At 37.7% G+C, this 21,688-nt stretch overlaps 2 protein-coding genes and 1 pseudogene across 2 annotated transcripts; all 3 read left to right on the top strand.

The window, feature by feature from the left end:
* Positions 1-1,935: 1,935 nt before the first annotated feature.
* LOC122982571 (taste receptor type 1 member 1-like) lies at positions 1,936-7,461 on the top strand. The gene is made up of 6 exons (XM_044351957.1): positions 1,936-2,839; positions 3,223-3,529; positions 3,707-4,432; positions 5,014-5,217; positions 5,466-5,586; positions 6,181-7,461. Exons 1-6 carry the CDS (start codon positions 2,523-2,525, stop codon positions 7,107-7,109), a joined length of 2,604 nt encoding a protein of 867 aa, XP_044207892.1. The 5' UTR covers positions 1,936-2,522; the 3' UTR covers positions 7,110-7,461.
* A 2,418-nt stretch (positions 7,462-9,879) lies between these two features.
* On the top strand, positions 9,880-12,993 carry LOC122982267 (annotated as a pseudogene).
* Positions 12,994-19,758: 6,765 nt separating this feature from the next.
* her3 (hairy-related 3) lies at positions 19,759-21,079 on the top strand. Its single transcript, XM_044351952.1, has 4 exons — positions 19,759-19,957; positions 20,069-20,164; positions 20,330-20,411; positions 20,552-21,079. Exons 1-4 carry the CDS (start codon positions 19,904-19,906, stop codon positions 21,031-21,033), a joined length of 714 nt encoding a protein of 237 aa, XP_044207887.1. The 5' UTR covers positions 19,759-19,903; the 3' UTR covers positions 21,034-21,079.
* Positions 21,080-21,688: the final 609 nt, after the last annotated feature.

Genomic DNA, 21,688 nt, shown 5'->3' with positions numbered 1-21,688 from the left:
ACCCCTCCACACTGTAGCCCTCCATCCTCCCAGCCCTCCTACCATCCATAATAAATAAAAAATAGATAAGGAGAGTCAACTGCCCACTCTCCAAAAAGAAAATAAATTTAGGGCAATTTTTTTGGCTCATGAGCTACAATGGTCAAAACAAAACTAACGAAAGACTATGGCAGAACACAAGTAAAATTAATTTATTAAGGGGATTCCAGATACATCTGCATTTAAAAATACTATTTGGAACATGGGTAAACATTTGAATATTTGAGGATGAGGATCTTCTATTACCCATGCTCTCAACAATCCTTGATTTTTCAAAAAGGGTTCTTTGGATCGAAAGGGTTCTTACTGGAACCTTCAGTGTTACAAAGAACCCTTGAAGAACCCTTTCTTCAAAAAGGGTTTTTCAGAAGCAAATGGTTCTGGGCAGCCTTTCAAGAATAACCCTTTTGGAACCCTTACTTCTAGGAGTGCACTAATTATTTGCAAGATGAGCATCAGGGCAACATTTATTTACATTTTACCATAGACAGTCAAACTGCATCGTAACATCCAAGAAAATAAAGTACTGGTCACAGTATTGGCCACACTACTGACTATCAAATGATGTTGTAAGTAAAGTGCAAAAATCAATGATAGTACCAAAAACCCACATCATGTGGTTACACTAAATTATTACTTATACTTTTAATTAACCACAACAACACTGTATCTCTCCAGCAGATGAGAGCCGATTCCTTCTTGCCAAGCAGAACGAAGTGTTCCACCTTTTCCCAAAGAGGCTGCCTGGATTCAAAACTCTGGTGAGCATCCAGCTCATGGCGGTCATCTATCCCGGTCATCGGCAGGGTGATTGCAAATGATCTCCTTTCAATGACCTGTGTGGCTTAAGGTTCTGTCATGCAGAGCTCATTTGTAAGAGGATGTAGCATTTTAGCATAACCAGAGACACCTGGTTGAATGAATGAATGAATTTGTGTGTATTTGCTTGTGACCCCATGCAATCTTACAACCTCATCTTACTTCAAACTTTCATTCAATATAAAAACTTTTCATTAGACTTTTGAAACTTGTTATTGATTAACAGCTTTAAGCAGTTTTAGCAATTATAAAAATGATATATCAAAAACATGCTAATTGCACAATAACCATCAAGATGACAGTGCTCTACCATTGATAGTTTGCCTGACTTTCATGTTTATGCATAATTCCGTGTCCTCTTCTCCCAAAGTTTTGTTTTCAGAGAGCATAAGGTCTAATTAATTGCTGCATATCCCTCCCATTTGCGACCAGATCTTTTTGCAACTTCACCTTGGTGTACAAGACTCCCACCATTCTTCTAACACCAACAATAATGGAGGTTGTACTTGGCTTGACATAAAGTAGAGACCCATAGAGGAAGATTTCAATGGAATGTCCAACCAAATCTTTAAGAACTAGTTAATTCTCCTCTCAATACTCAAGAGCTGTAATGGGGAACTCATACACAGTAATAAGTCAAAGCAGCTTTGGTAAAAGAATGTATTTTTACAGATAGATCTTGAATGTGATCAGGAGGCCACATTTATTGTTTAATTTCAGCTACTCCTTGATCTGTTGGTAAACTGTAGAACCATTTGAGGAGATATTTAATTGGGCTGTGCTCAACAGATGGATGGACTCTCTTTGCACCTGCAAGGAGGAGAGAGATTGCTTGTGGAGGAAACCCTCTTTCTTAGGTACAAAGTATCCCTCTGCCCTTTTCCAGATTGGTGATATAATGCATTGACCCAAACTCTGTTCATTTGCTTTTACAATCACCAGAAGACCTTTGGGCACTTTTTGTAAAAATTTATAAAAGGTATATCAATGGGGCCTACTGGAGCAGCAGTTGAGCTTGCCCTCCTGGCAATGACTTTAATCTACTGTCATGCTGGCTCCTTTTAGTTGAGCTTGAAAGATATTTTTTTTGGTCTGCTAATGAATAAATGATTTCCCAGTCATGCTTCTTGCAGAGGTCACTCTAATTTCAAAATAACACAATTAAAGTGCACCATTAAAATATGATATCGATTTTGCTGTCTCAATATCTAACTAATCATTTTGCATAGAAACTTGTCTGCAGGTACTCATTAAATGAGGGAAAATTGCAAATATTCCTTTGTAAAATTCTCTAAAATCATGTGCAAGTACTACTAGTATTTAATATTGAAACCAAGGGCTTCTATGGAGGAAAGTATGCAAAACAACGCAAATGTTATTGGAGAGAATTTTACTAATGTATATGTATATCATCTTTGCCACAAAGTTTAAATGTAAAAACTAAAATGTCATGATGTCATTTGTCATCTTTCCTAAAACTAGGAACTTGCATATAATATCTGGGATTACCAGATTTATTCATGATGGAGGCATTAAACTTGCTTGCTAACAATTATTGTTAAACTGTGCGTATAGTCATCACAGGAGTCTGTGCAGCAGCAGTTTAAATGCTTTTTGCATACTGATTTGTGAATTCTCCTCCAGTGCTCTACAGATATGTATTTATGACATCTCAAGTGATGCATTCCCAGGTGCATGGAAATGATCACTGGGGGTTTGCCATTACAAGCATCGCATTACTTATTAAAAGGCAGAGGCTAATCAGAGTTCACATCAATTGGCAAACAGAAACTGCAACAATGACACATCTTGTTGCCTCTCTGTATCTGCTGGGATCTTTTCTACACACCTTTACTCAATGCATTGCCCAAGCCTCAGAGTTTCAGCTGGAAGGAGATTATTTGATAGGTGGACTTTTTGATATCCATCAAGCCAGTGGCCCTGTTTATCATGACAGACCAGAGGGCACTGACTGCTCCAGGTGAGTCTCACAGTAAATCTGGGTAGAAACCTCTCATGTTGAAACTAATGACAAACTCCTAGTATGATATATCATATTTATCATTCAACATTGAGGACCTTTGCCTTGAACACAACGTCAATAGCTATAGCTTAGTAACACAATCCAGTTAATTGTTACATCATCAAAGTTGCTGTCTGACCTCAGTCATTGTCCCATGAAATCCCATTTCATAAAAATCCTCATCTGTGTAGGGGTCTGGAGATTGATAGTGTTAATTGAACCCTCAAAAACTCTAGTACCTAAAACTTTGTGGAGAAATTTTTGAATAGAAATTCTGAAGCCAGTGTGAAACAAATTCTTGAATGAATCATACTCTCTTTCTTTCATTTCTCTGTCCACAGTAAACCCTTCATTATGTCAAGTTATCTGAGGTTTCAGTTGATGAGATTCACTGTGGAGGAAATCAATAACTCTACCAGCCTCCTGCCAAATGTATCTCTCGGCTATGAGATATTTGACCACTGCTCAGGAACACAGAGTTTCCCGGGTATTTTCAAACTCATTTCAGTCAATGGCTTGACCCAACATTGGGGTGAACCACAGAAAAATCTGTCTACAGTTTCCAAAGTGATAGCAGTGGTTGGTCCTTTTTCAAGCACTGACACCCTAACTGTAGCCCCATTCTTCATGGTGGATCTTATTCCTATGGTAATTTTTTAAATTGTGTTCTAACCTGTTGTTTTGAGACAGAGCATATTATACAAATAGTTACTTCAATGTAAGTTTGTAACAATTTTGAACTTTTTGAAAATAGGTTTTAACTTGACATTTGAGAATTTTATTGTCACTGAAAATTATGGCAATTCTCTGGTACTCTTTTGACAGGTCAGTTATGGAGCTGCTAGCTCTGCTTTGTCAGAAAAATTGAAATTTCCCTCTTTCCTACGAACAGTGCATTCCAATAAAGACATCATAGCAGTGATTGTTAACATCATACTGCACTTCAACTGGCGCTGGGTTGCTTTCCTAAATAGTGATGATGATTTTGGCAAAGATGGCCTGGAATTGTTTATAAAGAGGATCAAGGATACTGAGATCTGCCTGGCATACACCAAAGAGCTAAACCACAATACGAATTATTCCATAATGTTCAAACAGATGGAAGCATTGAGAGTACATATCATGGTTGTGTTTGCTCCAAAAATGACTTCTGAAGCTCTCATTGAGTCAGCAATAGAACTGAATATCACAAACAAGGTGTGGATAGCAGGGGATACCTGGTCTTTAAACAAGAGGCTCCCAAAGGAGAAAGGAATCCAAAATATCGGAACTGTACTCGGGGTGTCTCAGCCAGTAGTGACAATACCTGGTTTCAGTGATTTTATCTTTTCTTCTAAAAGCCAGACTCCATGTGAAAATGCAGAACAACAGATGTTTTGTAATCAGGTTTGTAACTGCAGTGGCCTGAGTTCAAAAGATGTCAGTGCTATGGACCCATCTTTCTCTTTTCCTGTTTATTCTGCCGTATATGCCATCGCTCATGCCTTACACAATGTCTTGCAATGTGGAGCTGGAAGATGTGATGACAATATTACAGTCTACCCACACATGGTAAGTATACAAATAATTAGATAATTTATTACCACTATCTAACCATCTGAAATGTTCACATTTATTATAATAATAAATAATAATAATAATAATAATTATTATTATTATTATTATTATTATTATTATTATTATTATTATTATTATTATTATTATTATTATTATTATTATTATTATTATTATTATTATTATTACAGATTTAACCTGTAAATAAGGTTTTTTGAATGTGACCTATCATAATTTAAAATACTGATGTAATATGTGTTTTATGATGACATATCATGGATAACATAACATATCATGTTAAACTTTACATCCTCAAAATACAATTGAAGCTGATATTTCCTGTCAAACATTACCTAGGTATTAAAATGTCAGGCAAGAAATTTCAGATATAGGACAAGTCTACAACGTACCAAATCACTTCCAAAAGAGAAATGGTTGTCAGAACCTAAAATTGGAGCGTAAATCTGCATCTCCTCTCTCCTCAAGAATATTTTAATCAACCTATTTAATCAATTATCTTCCGTCCATTGTTAAATCAAACAAGTAATACCCATCTGAACTTTTTGTGCCCACATCAGGTTCTAGCAGAACTGAAGAAGTCAAACTTTACACTTTTAAACCGGAGTATTCAGTTTAATGAGAATGGTGACCCCAAGTACGGATCTTATTCCATAGTTTACTGGAACCAAAGTGGTGAAGCAGAGGAGATTGGCTTTCATAAATTTTATGAAGGAGTCCTTTTTTTCATCAACAACACCAAAATTCGGTGGTACAAAAACAAAGTAAGTTGTTTTTTCCCCCTAATTATGTGTAGTATGATGTAGTATTGTATATCGGGACATTATACAGTATATGAAGATCAAAAATGTTAGGATGTTCACCTTTTTACAAAACCTGTTGAGAATTTTAAAAGATATACAGATAGATATACTGTAGTGACTACCACTTCATTCCTCCATCCTCAGGACTAAGCAGTATTCTCTTTGCGTCACTTACATTTAATTTGCTGCTAAATAATTGTCTTGCACAGGTGCCCACTTCACTATGTTCCCCAGAATGTCATGTAGGACATGTAAAAAGGCAAAATGGAATCCACAAATGCTGCTTCACTTGTGAAATCTGTCCGAATGGAACTTATATCAACAGCACAGGTAAACTGTTGTGCGTGAAAGGATGAAAATGAGTAAAAGCACTGCTGTCATTCTGGCTGTGATGGGCGCTAATTTTGGACTGTTAAGCTTTTTTTTTCATAACTAAGAAGGTTTAAAAATCATTACTATTTGGAGAGATATTTATAGGCTTCAATTTACATCATGAAAATGCAATTTATAATCTAGTAATCTATCTAATCTACCTATAATCTAATCTAATCTACAGTCTTGCTCATCACATGCACTATTTCCTTTCATTATGTAGTACATTCCTGTGACAATTAATACAGTACATAGTTTTAGGATTGTTAGTACTATGAACAACAAAAACATGCCATGATGAGAAAACTCATACAGTATCTAAAATGACATGTGCACCAGTGCTTTCTCAGCTGTAGGGTCTGTCTTAACAAACAGATATTTTAATTCTTTCTTTCCCTTGCAGATTTAAAACATAGGATCACAGAGGATTATCTCTGGAGAACATACTGTATAATGGATGAAAAGTGTTAACACTGCTTCCACAGCTCACTGATCTTTTTCAAAAGTTAACCTTAACTTTATTGAAATCTTTCCCTCTCTCATGTAAAACAGAGGATCCCTACAAGTGCATCGACTGTAAGGAGACAGAGTGGTCCACAGAAGGAAGTACATCATGCAGTCTGCGGTTGGTGGAGTACATCCCGTTCACAGACAGCGGGGCTATACTGACCATGATTGGGGCCTGCACCTTGGTGGGCCTCGCACTAGCCACGTCTGTTCTCTTTGCCATCAACTACAACACACCTGTTGTCAGATCTGCTGGGGGACCAATGTGCTTCTTAATTTTAGGTTCCCTCAGTCTGTGTAGTTTTAGTATATTCTTTTACTTTGGTAAGCCAACCATTCCCTTTTGTATCTTAAGGTTCCTACCATTTTCATTGTTCTATGCTGTCTGTCTTGCATGTTTTGTAGTGCGCTCTTTTCAAATTGTTTGCATTTTCAAAATAGCTGCCAAGTTCCCCAAGCTCTACAGCTGGTGGATGAAATATCATGGACAATGGCTGGTCATCACAGTGGCATTTGTTACTCAGGCACTCATACTTCTTGTTGGCTATTTTTATGGACACCCCAAGCCAAACAATGAAACTATTTGGTATCCAGACAAAATCATACTTGGCTGTGAAATCAATCTCAAATGTTCCTCTGGTCCTGTGATTTTACTTGTATTTCTGTCCTCCCTTTGCTTTATTTTCTCCTACATGGGAAAAGACCTCCCAAAAAATTACAATGAGGCCAAAGCAATAACCTTCTGCCTGCTCCTGCTGATCCTCACCTGGATCATGTTTGCCACTGAATGTATGATTTACCGTGGAAAGTACATCCAAACTTCTAATGCTCTGGCAGTACTGTCCAGCCTCTACTCCTTCCTGTTGTGGTATTTCCTCCCAAAATGTTACGTCATTATTTTCCAACCCCACAAAAACACACAGCAGTACTTTCAAGGTCTCATTCAAAGTTATACCAAAACAATTAGCCAGTAGCAGCCTCCAGTAAATATGTGTCTCTACTGACAGAGGAGCTGATGTGGTTCAGGGCTTCTCAATACTTGCAATTCTAATAATTTGGCCTTTTTAGAGTACTGTATGTTTGTCTCTATGGCTGTGTCTCCCTATTTACTATATAGTGCACTACATTTACCCTCTGCCATTTTGTCTGAATGCTAAGTGTGTGTAAATATATCCACTATATAGTGACCTCAAAAGTTCCACAATGGAACGAAACAAGTAGTGTCTATGGCGTGTATGCTGCACTCTGCTAACAATCCCACAATGCAAAGCTCCACATTTTAAAGATATGAAAATTACTGATAATGATGATGCAAAATGACAATGATTAGTTAATGTCTGAAATCTTGATTTGCTGCTCACTACTGAGTAAGCAAATTAGTGTCTATTATATAGGGAGTAGTGAATGAGGGAATAAGGGAATGATTTCAGACACAGCCTATGTCTTTTTCTTCCAAGGGTTCTAAATTCATTTTTTATCCTTTTTTTTTTTTGTTTGTTTTGTTTTTTTTATTGTTTTTTGTTTTTATTGAGGTATATATCATTGAGAAATACATTTTGAAATGAGCAAAAAACAAAAAAACAATAAGTATCAGTCCAACACTGAATTTTCAGAGATGGTCTGGCACCATCCCCAAAAAGTTCTAAATATTCTGAGTAGCAGCCTATGACTGCAATAGGGAATTTTACCCTGCTCATTGTAACACTTATCATGATTAAATGAGTAATTTTTGATGATATTGCTCAGTTGTGGAGGTCTCATTAAAGAGGGGCTGTAAACTAACTGTAATAGTTTCCCTTTAAATATATAGCCAATTATTTAGCTAATTACAAATGAAGTTACAGTTGTATGTCCCTTTATGCTGTACAAATACACCTGTACATTTTTTGCACTTGCATAAGAGTGATTTAATAAAGATATAAAATGGGACTTGTGTTTTTGTGAAGTTGCTGTTACACTCATCTCACCACATGATGGCTCTACTTTCACTGTGATGCTGTCTACAAGCTAGACTAAAAGGTATACCTTAAATATATGTGGATGACTTGAAAAGATATGAATGATTTGAATGTATGAAGGAATTTCCCATTTTTTTGTTGTTACTGTACTATTGTTGCAAATCTTCTGCCAATAATGATTTAAGTGGAAAAAAATGCTTGAAAAAGGGTTCTCTTCACAGCCAGTACACATGTACTCATAGAAATGGAGTTGTTACATCAAGGTAACTACTATTTCTATTTTATACATCCAGATAAAAAACATCTGTGATAAAAAAATTTTAAAAAAAAGTCACTCCAGAGTGCCTAGCTTGGTCAGCACGCCACAAACCTTTTGACTGAGAACTGCCAAATACCTTGTTAGTAAGAGTTAGTAAAAATAGAAAAAGATTTTATAAATATGCATGATGCACAAAGACTGCTGTTCACATATGAAACATTTAAAATAGTCAGTTGCATGGAGAAAGCATGGGAAAAGAAAAAAAGCCGTTGATCGGGATAAACTGTAGGCTTGTAGCAGTGAGTGACATCGTTCAGTAAGGAGTAAAATATCAGATCTCAGCAGATTGTCTGAACAGACGAATGTTGATCTTTTTATTATTTAAAAAATGCCTCACTAAACCCATTGTGAACAATGTGCATGCGTCTTTTGACCAAGAGCCAATAATTTGTTTATCCCAAATAAATAGATTGTGAAAACTTCTCAGACCAATGTCAGTTGTGGATAAATTCTGTCTTTTCTAGAAAATAAAACATAAAATATTATGCTTTTTAAATCAGACAGTGCTGTGGTGTTTTAGTTTGGACATTTCTGTTTCATTGCTAAATTATGATTAAAGCTCTCCGCTGATTCAGCTTTTTTTTTTTTTTATTAATCTCTTTATTTTATTAGCCACAACATCGTTGTATAATCTGTTCTGCCCATCCTTTTTGCCTGACTGCCTGAATTCAAATTCTGGTGAACGTCATGTCCATTTATCACTTTCATCTGGTGAGAGACTGCAAATTATCCTCTGTCAAATGACGTGTGTGGTCAAATGTTAAATCATGCAAGGATCATTTGTAAGATGAGGTGGCCTTTCAGCGGGAACCAAAGATACTGATTTGAATTCATTTAATTTGAATGTATTTTCTTATGACTCATGTTGGTAAGATTGTTCTTATACTGTAACTTCCTTCAAAAGGGCCACTCAGTTTGAAAGAGTTGTTTGACAAATATTCACTGCAACAGCAAGAGTTGTTGACTAACAGCACTAAGTTGTTATAGCCATTATAAAAGTTATGTATCAAGAAGTGATCGTATATTCATCATATAATCATATATGCAACAACAGCCTTTTGAGGGTGGAAGGAAAAGAATGTATTGAACAATCTGCCAGAGTTGGTTACTGTGTTTTAAAAAAAAACTATTGCAGAGGAATAATTGGATTTTCAAATTTGATGCCTTAGTACAACCTGGTCAATTGGACAGAATTCCATCCTGTGATTGTTAAACTTTGTGTGTAGCTATCACATGCAGTCTGTGCCCCAGCAGTTTAGATGCTTTTGCATACTGATTTGTGAATTCTCCTAAAACCATTCATAGAGTATCATATATGGAGTATCATATATATTTTTGATACCACATGCATACCCACGTGCATGGAAATGATCACTGAGGCTTAAACATCACCAGTGTCTCATGACATAAAGGCAGAAGCCAATCCTATTAGATTTCACATCAGAAAGGGAAATGGTAACTACAACAATGAAACATTTTCTAGCTTCTCTGTGTCTACTGGAATCTCTTCTTCATGCCTTGACTCAATGCACTGTCCCAGCCTCAGAGTTCTAGCTGGAAGGAGATTATTTGAAAAGTGGACTTTTTGATGTTCATCATGTCAGTTGCCCTATTTATCATAAAAGACCAGAAGCCATTGGCTGCTCTAGGTGAGTCTTATAAATTTGAGTAGATACCTTTTCAAGATGAAACTGACTAATATTACATGATTTATAAACATTCAAGGGTGTTTTTCTTAGTATCCCTTGAACCATTGAGCATTTCCCCTCTAACCCAACCAGTTAAATGTTACATTATCAGAATTAATGCATGAAATTAAATTTGACCTAAGTCTGTGTTCCATAAGATCCCCTTTTGTAACATCCATATCTGTACAGGGGTCCGAAGAATGATAGTGTTATTTTGAGCCTTGAGAAATAGTAATGCCTAAAGCAGTGGGGCAAAACTGTTGCAAATAAGGAGGATTTGAAAACAAACTGAAAAAATTCTCTAAGTAAATTCCACTCTTCTGCTTTCCTTTCTCTGTCCTCAGGCAACCCTTCCTTCTCTCAAATTATCGGATGTTTCAGTTGATAAGATTCACTCTGGAGGAAATCAATAAATAAAGCTATGAGATATTTGACCATTGCTCAGATACACAGAATTTCCCAGGTATTTTTAACCTCATTTCAGTCAATGACTTGATCAAACCTTGGGGTGACCCAAGCAAGAATCTGTCTACACTGTCCAAAGTGATAGCAGTGGTCGGTCCTTACACCAGCACTCAATCCCTGACTTTAGCTCCACTCTTCATGGTGGATTTCATTCCTATAGTAAACTTCCCCAACTGTTGCACTGTAACATTTGGTGTTGTTCAGACAGACCATGTGATTAAAAACAGACTTGTATCAATATGTTTTACTATCAATTTATCAATTTCAAAAGAGTTTTAACTTTACATTTGTGGATTTATTCTCACTGTACTTTTTTTTCTATCACTCTTTTGACAGGTCAGTTATGGATCTTCTAATTCTATCTTTTCAGATAAAGTGAATTTTCCCTCTTTTCTACACATAGTGCATCCCAATAAACACACCATAAAAGTTATTGTTAATATTGTGCAACACTTCAAGTGGCACTGGGTTGCTTTCCTTAATAGTGATAATAATTATGGCAATGGTGACCTGGAATTGTTTATAAAGAGGAGTAAGGGTACTGAGATCTGCCTGGCATACACCAAATGCCTCAACAATAATACAAATCACTCCCTAATTTTCAAACAAATGGAAGCATTGAGGGTATATCATTGTTGTGTTTGCTCCAAAAATGACTTCTGAAGCTCTCATTGAGTCAGCAATAGAACTGAATATCACAAACAAGGTGTGGATAGCAGGGGATACCTGGTCTTTAAACAAGAGGCTGGCAAAGGAGAAAGGAATCCAAAATATCGGAACTGTACTCGGGGTGTCTCAGCCAGTAGTGACAATACCTGGTTTCAGTGATTTTATCTTTTCTTCTAAAAGCCAGACTCCATGTGAAAATGCAGAACAACAAATGTTTTGCAGTCAGATTTGCAACTGCAATGACCTGATTTCAGAAGATGTCAATGCTATAGACCCATCTTTCTCTTTACCTGTTTATTCTGCCATATATGCCATCGCTCTTACCTTACACAAGTGGTTCTCAAAGTGGGTTCCAGGGACCCCCAGGGGGTGGGGTTCCAGGGGGTCCTCATCAAAAAGGGGAATAATCTATTTTCACTATAATTCCATCCATAAATAACACAATGACAGAATGTATGACTATTTTGGTCATGGTGTTCATACACTTTTTGTAATAAAACATCTAAAAGCAAAAATCTTAATCAGATAGGGGACCCTGGGACAAAACGGGGGGTCAGTAGTCTAATTTGTGTCAGTTTAGGGGTCTTTGATATGAAAAGTTTGAGAACCACTGACTTACACAGTGTCTTGCAATGTGGAGCTGGAATATGTAATGACAATATTACAGTCTACTGATACATGGAACGTATATCATTATACAATATATCAGTATATATCATTTTAGTTTGTTTATTTTAATTTATTCTGACTCTTTGAATTTTGCTAATTTATGTTACCGACTGCTTTAACTTGTCAGAACACCTATTTGAAGGCGACCTGTCTGTTTTATCTTACATTAATGAGGGAGGAGTGAGATGGTTTGGGGATGCGGTAAGAGAATCTGTATTTGTATTTAGGAAGTAATGCAGTCTCATATAAAAACAACATAAATTTACTTACCTGACATATTGAAGTTCAACGTGGTTATGCATCTCCCTGTGAAGACAATCATGCAAACAATTAATAAATGATCAAAAACTATAACTAGTGTAAACAAAACATTCAAAGCTTGTGTTTACCAAACATTAGGTTGAAGATGTATGGGTATAAATCAGACTATAGGTCCACACAGAGTCTGTGTAGTTTTAGTGTATTCTTTTACTTTGGTAAGCCAACCATTCCCTTTTGTATCTTAAGGTTCCTACCATTTTCATTGTTCTATGCTGTCTGTCTTGCATGTTTTGTAGTGCGCTCTTTTCAAATTGTTTGCATTTTCAAAATAGCTGCCAATCTCTATGGCTGGTGGATGAAGTATCATGGACAATGGCTGGTCATCACAGTGGCATTTGTTACTCAGGCACTCATACACTCTTACACCCCAAGCCAAACAATGAAACGATTTGGTATCCAGACAAAAATCATACTTGGCTGTGAAACCAATCTCAAATGTTCCTCTGATCCTGTGATTTTACTTGCCCTTTGCTTTATTTTCTCCTACATGGGAAAAGACCTCCCAAAAAATTACAATAAGGCCAAAGCGATAACCTTCTGCCTGCTCCTGCTGATCCTCACCTGGATCATCTTTGCCACTGAATCAATACTTTACCGTGGAAAGTACATTCAAACTTCTAATGCTCTGGAAGTACTTTCCAGTCTCTACTCCTTTCTGTTGTGGTATTTCCTCCCAAAATGTTACATCATTATTTTCCACCCCCACAAAAACACACAGCAGTACTTTCAAGGTCTCATTCAAGGTTATACCAAAACAATTAGCCAGTAGCAGCCTCCAGTAAATATGTTTCTCTACTGACAGAGAAGGTGATGTGCTTCAGGGCCTCTGAATACTTGCAATAATTTGGCTTCTTAAAAACAAGAATAAATAAAACAAATAGTGCAACAAGGAAGAGGCACATGTAGAGTCACTGAGGAGATGCTTGGCAACACGTCCTAGTCCTCAACAGAAGCATTTGCTAAAGATTCTAGGTTTTAGTCAGTAATGTGGAATTTTGCCTTGCTCTGATAGTGACACCAATCAAGATTAGATAAGTTGTGTTTGATGATACTCCTCCAATGTGCAGGTATCATTAAAAAAGCGGATGTATTCTAACTGTGATGGTTTCCCTTCAAGCTGTTTTGATTATTTCACCATGTTTAGCATGCTAATTGAATATGAATTCAGTTTTATATACACTTTCTTGCTAGACCTCTCTGGTCTCACAAGGCAAGCACTGTCATTCACAATAAAAATTCCACATTGTATAGAACAAATCTTTGCACTTCTTTGCAAGTTCTTATATCTGTGGATATATGCTTGTAATGTCGTATATGGATTATATTATTGATGTACATTATGTACACGTTTTCCTCTGTTTTTTTTTTAGGTTTCTGTAACCTTGATCTCACCACATGATGGCACCACTTCACTGCTCCTCTGTCTACGGGGTAGAGCACAGGTACACCCACACTGTATATAGAAATGTCAGTACTCACCAAACATTTTATGAGACACCCATTTAGTAGGGCTATCTCTAAAACTGCACTAGTCTGAGAATAACCATATTTATTTCTCACCTGTTCTGTACTATCTTTAAGACATTTCCTCCACGTAGACATTGCTTAAAAAATTGAGATCATTTAAAATACTCAAAACTGGAATATATGAATTGCACTTTAAATGCAAACAAACAACAAACAAACAAAAAAACAGTTTTAACAACACTAAGCGAGGAACTTTTGTACTGAGGATAAAGTCAGGGAGGTGGTGGGAGGTGGTGGGTGCAGGATGTTAGGGATATTTTTGCACATTTTACAGATTCAGATTTCATGCTGTCTGTGCGCACAGCTTTGTTTTAATATAAATTCAACAGTTTATTTGTATTAAACTCTAGGGTGCGAAATTCAGTGACTATTCAGACACTGTTTAGCCCTATAATATTTGTACTAGCATTTTAATTCTCAATGCCTGTGTCTGTTGGGGTTTTTTTTTTAACCCTTATGGACATATGAAATCTCCAATCGTGGACAGATAAAGTGATGATTAACTTCCTTTCTAAGTTTGATTTTACTGCAGTTATCTAAGAGTTGTTTCCTTTCATTGGTGTAGACTTTCACCTCTGTAATCACAGGTAACTCTGCTGGCTGTGACAGGTACAATTGGTAAAAGCCCTTTCATTCCAAAATAGTTTACAGTACAGTGTAATCATGAATGTCTCTGGAGCAATGGGAATCAAACCAGTAACCATATTGGTCCACTCCAAAATACCAATTTTCTTACTCACTGCCCAACAGTGATTCATAATCTTTACCTTCAGTCTTTGAGCTTCATCAGTCTGGTAATGAATTACATCTTCATTGCACAGTGATACATAGCCTGGTCTCTGGTAACTGGTTAGATCTGAAAACAGGAGTTTTATGAACAACAGGGTTTCATTTGGAGGCATTAAGTACCTCTCCAGACAGTGATATGGGCAAATCAGTTCAAACTCACATAATGCATGTCAATTATCTCATGCCAGATCATTTTATTTATTTATTTTTGCTGTGGAGTGCCTCTCAACCAAGACTAATTGTTTTTAGCTGTGCTTTCATTTTCATATCATTCAGTACGCCCATGTGTGGTGTTGCAATGTGGAACATGTATTTTACACAGTGCTTTGATATCTTCTGGTGAGATGTAGCTAAATTAACTTTTGGTTGCTTTGACAGGTTTACTTTCTACTGACAGTAGGCCATGGACACGAAATGAGTGATCCTTCAGTACTGGAGGAGGATGATTTTCCTCTCCATTTGAAAGTCAAAGTTTCATGCCGTGGCGCTCAGTAAAGCTGGGCTGCCCCGCGAAGTGAAACGGAAAGGGTCTTACCGCAGGGGGTATGTGACAATTCTTGAGGGTAAATTGCCATTTTGTTGGGGCTATTCAGTTTCCTGGCAGGGAGAAGGGGAGGATGGACCGTGAAACTAGGAACGAATTGGTAAATAGTGCCACTTAGCATGGCATATGGCGCGTTTGGAGAGCTGAACGCTGACACCAACAAATTGACAATTTCATACCAATTTCAGACTTACATTCGCCACACACGTTGCCACGCAGAATTCAGTCGTATTCATCCACTTATGAGAAGCCTGTAATAGTGATAATTAGGGGTGATTAAAATAAGCTTCGCCTATTTAACGTTAAATTGTGATACGATTTAAACTAGTCTAAAATATTTTAAAGATAATTGAGACTTTCACTACCGCGACATTGTTTTGTAAGCTATATTATATTTATTAAATCATACCCAGATCCACTTTGTTAAGATTAAAATGTGTTATTTTGTTGAAGACGAGGGACGCAGCATTGCTGCTGAGGGGACATATTTCTGTTTTACAAAATATGGAGCGAGGAAAATCGGAGGAACGCCCCATGGCTTTTCACTTGTACCTTTCAATTTTCCACTTTGGTCAGATAAAGGGAAAACCCTGGGAAAACTTGGCCAGAAACTGGTCCTTCCTTTTGCACCCAAGGCAAAACAAAACGCACTCTAAGTGGATGTTAGTTGTGGCCATATGGGATTTGCCTTAAAATTGCCCTCTGAATCAACAGACTCAAGATCCCTCGCCCATTAGGGACGCTGGTGTTGAGAGGTCTGGCATCCTATTTTCCTAAACTTAGTAGAATACATCGGTCCAGTTTCCACATTTATGATGTTTACAATTAAGAACAATGTATTTGAAACATCACTAAAACATTGCTGCTCCTTGGGAATATCGGTCTGATTACCAAATTCATTCATGTTTTAGTGGCGTTGAATATCTTTACACCTACTCAGTGTCAATACATTCGTGTCCCTTTCACCAATGACAATTAGTTTAGTTAATTTTTAGTCCATGTGCTATTGTTCAAAACTAACTGTAGGTTTAATCTACAGAGGCTGACGTTGTGCGTAGAGCTGGAGCTCATCAATGGGACTATATCTGAACTTCATTGCTATAAATCCATCAAACCGAGTGACTGAGGTAATATGGCAATATAGAGTTGAGGCAAAAGAAATTCCACTTAGGTTTTTACAAAACTGTAAAAAAAAAAAAAAAAAAAAAAAAAAACCTCAAACCAAGTGCATCATTTCCACGCTGATCATATGCCTGGTAACTGGTGTTTTACGCACGGCTAAAGACAGTGCGCCAAAGGGTTGCTTTTTATTCTTATTCAAATCTTGCTCAAGTGGTTCAGAGTAAATGGCAGATGTTTTGCAATTCAAGGCGCATCAATACCCATGCGCTTTAGTGTTTAACAATGGCGCTCTCCTTTTGTTAGGCACTTGTGTCTTTCAGTTCAGAGCTGGACAAAGGCTTCATCCTCCAGCGAGTTATAAAGTTACTTTCCAGTCAGTTCATTTCGGCCCTTGAGAAAACCTTAAGCGATGTTAATGTGCACCTCTGGTCTTTTCATGCGGTAACCCCGGCACACACAGGCAAACAGTGTCCATTGTGTTCCCAAACCAAAGTAAGAAGTCTTTAAATAACCCGAGGACCAGTCTATAGAAATTCATGATGCTATTTCTATTTGATGTTTGATCAGAGCTTCGTCAACAGATCTGTCGCGTGGCTTTTCAGAAAATCCCGTCTATATTTCTAATATTTTTTCCAGTGCACCTGTCCATGTACCTGCTCTTTTGTGGACTTGTTACTCACAATGAACGTTTTGGTCACACCAGTGCTGCCTCAAATCCACCTGAATGGAAGGCGGTACATCGATTTGCTCCGCTCACTGTGCGCCAAATTGTGGGCCTGTGTTTGCATATTTTAACAGCACTGCTCTGACATCCAGACACGGTGTATCTATAAATGCATGCATTTGCAATTTAAAGATGAAATTCATTACAACACTGGTCATTTTCAAATTATGTTATGCAAAATACAATGGACTTACTAGATAGGTCAATTAATGATTGCATTTTTAAATATACAATAGCCATATTATCGCAATGCATATGTTTACTAAGTCTACATAGTACCATATACTAGTATATATTTACATGTTGCTAAAACATAGTCTATTCTTTCTTATCAAATGTTATTCGTAAACTAATTTATAATGTACAGTGTTTTCATAAGAAGTACTCTAAATGAAAGATGTAGATAACCTCTGCGATTCTGCTTCTATTATACCGTTTGGTATAGGCCTAACCATTGGCTTGCAAATGTCCCAGTTTACCTCAAGGAAGAACATAGTTTATTGCAGTAATTGCATAATTGCCTCACTAATTGTTGTTAACAAGTTCCCCAATAGTCCAATTATTACAGCAGCATTGTCAGGTCCCCGCCGGCAGGCATCCATGACAAAGGTCCGATAGGGTTAATGAATGACCTGAGGCTGAAAAGTGAAAGTGGAGCGAGAGCCCCAGCCCTTTTATAAACATACACTTAACTTGTCATTTAATGGCACTGGCATTATTATGTCCAATTGGGACACAAGTTTCTCGTTGCGCTATTCTCATGGATAGATGATGACATAACGACTTTTAAGAGTAGTGAGGTGCTATTGGAGGGAAACAGTTTTAGAGCCTGACTGCATTCCTTCACTGCAGGCCAGTAGTTATTTTAATAAAACCACCAACGCCTCATGTCAGTTTGCAAACCCCCGTTCCCGTTTTTGACCCCCAAAAAGGAGAACCAACACTAATTGAAATTATACCGAGTAATCAGCGGTGAAATCTCTCCTCTGTGGCACAGAATAACAAGACGGACGACTGTTGTGATGCCACGACTCCATGCTGAAATCAACGCTCCACGGTCCTGTGTTAAAACCAAGCGTGAAAACGCAGATAATGTGGCGTCTATAGAGGACAAAAGAAACCAGAAAGCTCACTTACACCAGAGCACCTCGGCCAAATTTCATACCGATTAAACGCTTCAATATATAGCAACAAAATTGTGGCCCGCAATTATTCGGTACATTTTACGCAATTAGTGTTCTCTGACACGAGCCCGACATGCCTGTGCTTCAAATGTAGGCTGTTTGAATGATCATTTCAGTAGGTTACAAGCTTCGGCATGAAATTGTGATTTACTGTAGTGATTCTTCGAGGCCAATCAATCTAGCCCTAATAGTGGAAATAATCATATGCAATTTAATAAACAAATATGTCCCACTAATTGAGTTTCAGCATACAGTTAATGCAGTTTGAGTTTTTGAAACGGGAAGGCGCCTTGTTGGCAATCAAAACTTTAATCTGTCAAATATAGCATTTAAATAAAACTAGTTTACATGAAACAGCGGGTTATACAGCAAGTGAATGAAGAGTAGTTGTATTGGTTCACTTTAGAAGTGGGGGCAATCTTTGATGCCCACACGTTTGTGGTCACAAAGCAGACGAGAAGAAAAGATCAATGGCGCACTATATCCTGGCCTCTTTTCATGCGCGCTCTGCCCCAGACTGAATACAAATGCCCCTCCTTTACCCTGGCCCTCAGTCATTTTAACACACACATTGAGGACTTGGGGAATGTTAGAAAGCTTTCTCTGAGTTGTTGCGTGTCTTTCAAAACCAACTTTCCTACTATTCCATAAGTAGATGTCTATAGCTTTAATTCACTTCCATCTATATTTTCAGATGGTCTCTGTGTGAGCACAAGATGCGCAGTGGACTGCAGTGAGTCTCTAGTCAATACATTGTTTCAGCTGCTATGACTTTCCCAAGCCTTCGCCCCTTTCAGGGAGCAGTGTGGAAAATCGGGAGGCGAGGGACCGAGGACAAGGGGCGGCCCGCAATTCTCCTCGGTGCCTCAACGCGCCTGGTATGAAGACAAAAACTGGTGACGCTCAATAGCCAAAGAATTGTAAAGTGTTAATTTTTCAAATTCTCTTATGCTTTTCTTGTTTTCATGTGTGGTGTTCGATTTGCACAAACAGAATTGTAGCTGCACATCTAGCCAAAAAAAAGTAGGTTAGCTGATGTGATAACATTTTGCAGGTGTCAGTTTTCCTATAAGTGGCCACCAGAAAATCGAAATGTGTGGGGACACGCAGGGAATTACCACGGTGCTGCCTTCAACCTGGTGGCGTGAAACTCACATATAAAAGATTGAATACATGAGTCAATAGTGTCCACACTGCTAACCCAGCAGAACCATTATGGTTACCCATTATGTTTTTGATTTTTACGCTTCTCTTTAGTTTTTTGCCCCACACGTTGTTTCTTGAGTATTTGCGCCTTCTGTATCTATGATGCAGTGGGCTATATGCCTATATTGTACTCTAACTATAGATCTGTACATAGGTTATCATTTTACATTTATCTTGGTATCTCGGGAACTGTTGTCTGCATAGATAGGCCTATAGGCTTACAATCCATCTGCAGAGTGCAGACTGTTGTTACTTGACTACAATGAACTAAATTCAGAAAAAATCCAGGTGACGTGGGGTTGTAATAACATACGAGGACGAATAGAAATGACAATACATTCAGCAATCAAAATATTTTTTAAATGAAAGTGTTCACTTTTCTGAGGTGAGTCTAAGTCTTTGCGTTCCGGCTGTCAAATGACGCCAGTGTTGCTCATTTGGGCGCAAAAGACAGGCGGGAGTGTTTGCATTGAGATGTTAAGTGGGTGTCTCTATATAAATCCACTCGGGGTCAACTCCTTCATTCGTGTGCCAGAGAGGGAAAGAGATTAACTTCAAGAAACCAGAAAAGGACTAACAGAGAATGGTGGCGACAACAGACTGTGTGGAAAAGTCCAAACCCATGTCGGGAAACAAGGTGTGTAGACCAACTTATTAAGAGTAACTAGATTTAACGGTTAACATTTAAATACTACGACATTACTGATGTATGATGTATATTAATTTTACCCGTTTTTTGTTTTTACAGGTTTCTAAACCACTCATGGAAAAGAAACGACGAGCTCGCATAAACAAGTGTTTGGACCAGTTAAAATCTCTTCTGGAGAGCTACTACAGCAGCAGTGTAAGTAGGCTGAAACTTTACAATTTCATTATTTAAAAAAAAAACAAAACAAAACAAAACACAATTACATGTATATTTCGGACCAGTTATGATAATTAATGGCTGCGTAATGATAATAATGATTAAGAAGAAAAAATAGCTTAATGATTTATTCTCTCTACTCAGATTCGAAAGCGTAAACTGGAAAAGGCAGACATCTTGGAGCTCACTGTGAAACACCTGAGGAACCTCCAAAAGATTCAGAGCTGTGAGTAATAACATAAAGTACACTAACCCAATAAATATTCAAATACTCGGCTGATTTAAGATGATTAATGGATGCTTTAAACTCAGCTTTATGGACAGTTTCTACGTGTTTCTCACCTAAAGATGCCTTTCCATTTTCAGGCAGTACCGCTGCTTCTGAGTTTTCAGAATACCAATCAGGCTTCCGCAGTTGCCTGGCAAACTTCAACCAGTACTTGCTGATGGCAGATAACTTAAACGGAAGCGACCGTTGGATGTTGTCGCAACTTTCCAGTAAACTCTGCTGCTCTCGTGGTCGAGGAGACACCTCCAGCACCATGGACAGCGGCCCGGGCCGAGCTGAGACACAAGACCCGGCGCCGAGACCTCTTAAATCTGCAGCTGGGCCTGACGAGGGAAAACCGGCCAAAACTAAAGTGCTGAAACCCAACAGTGCAAGTGCGTGTCGTTTTCTACTGAGTGAAGATGCACTGCAGTCATCTGGAACAAAACAGGCTGTCCACACAGCGGAGTCCACGCAAAATACTCATGAAAAACGCTCCAGTCACAAGAAGTTTTACTCTACCAGTCACTGCAGGAATGAAGTTGCCAACACTCAGCACAACGTCTGGCGGCCTTGGTAGAGCTGCTGAAAAGATGTAGATATCCTAATTCATAGATTGTTTATAATTGCACTGTATTGATTTCCACAATATGCTATTACTATACTGTATATGTTTTATTTTCTGAATAAAATTGACGAAAGAAAGAACGTGTTGTCTTGTTTGTTAAAACTGGGTAAAGCTCTTATTCTCCCACTTAGGTGAAAAAAGGGTACAACATGTAGCTTTTATAGTGATCGATTTGTAGTCAAATGATGATAATTAATATTGGGGGAAAAAAAGTCCAATTTTGAAGATATGATTGATTGTGGATACATCTGGTATAGGTCCTAAAAAATAAAAATGAAGTTAATTTCTCGCCAAAGATGATCTTAAGATGGAAGACTTTGAATTGAAAGAAAATATTATATGCGGCCTTCGAGCCCCAAACAATCTATTTGGGTGAACGTTTATTTTTGATCTGGCTGATGAGTGTGTGTGAGAGTGTGAGCACGGCCTTTTTAGATACATCTTACATTCATCAAATTATGTGAAACATTTGATAACATAGCCTAAATACTGAGGCTGTGCATTTTTCAAACTTCGTTTTTATGTTTTGCATTGCATGAATTAATTAATTTGCCAATAAGTGGCAATTTTCTGGCGTTGACAAATAGGGAAAAAATATCCAGGAAAG

This window comes from Thunnus albacares, chromosome 5 (assembly GCF_914725855.1).
Source record: "Thunnus albacares chromosome 5, fThuAlb1.1, whole genome shotgun sequence".
NCBI classification, from domain to species: domain Eukaryota; kingdom Metazoa; phylum Chordata; class Actinopteri; order Scombriformes; family Scombridae; genus Thunnus; species Thunnus albacares.
Note: the sequence above shows the minus strand (reverse complement) of the source record. Positions and strands in the feature narration are given on the sequence as shown.

What these genes read in the sequence shown, in the direction of transcription:
- LOC122982571 (XM_044351957.1), top strand. Translation starts at nt 2,523, where the DNA reads ATGACATCTCAAGTGATGCATTCCCAGGTGCATGGAAATGATCACTGG. An exon ending in TGGTGGATCTTATTCCTATG is followed by an intron (nt 3,530 to 3,706) that starts GTAATTTTTTAA and finishes CTCTTTTGACAG; the next exon opens with GTCAGTTATGGAGCTGCTAG. An exon ending in TTCGGTGGTACAAAAACAAA is followed by an intron (nt 5,218 to 5,465) that starts GTAAGTTGTTTT and finishes TGTCTTGCACAG; the next exon opens with GTGCCCACTTCACTATGTTC.
- her3 (XM_044351952.1), top strand. Translation starts at nt 19,904, where the DNA reads ATGGTGGCGACAACAGACTGTGTGGAAAAGTCCAAACCCATGTCGGGA. An exon ending in AACCCATGTCGGGAAACAAG is followed by an intron (nt 19,958 to 20,068) that starts GTGTGTAGACCA and finishes TTGTTTTTACAG; the next exon opens with GTTTCTAAACCACTCATGGA. An exon ending in AGAGCTACTACAGCAGCAGT is followed by an intron (nt 20,165 to 20,329) that starts GTAAGTAGGCTG and finishes CTCTCTACTCAG; the next exon opens with ATTCGAAAGCGTAAACTGGA.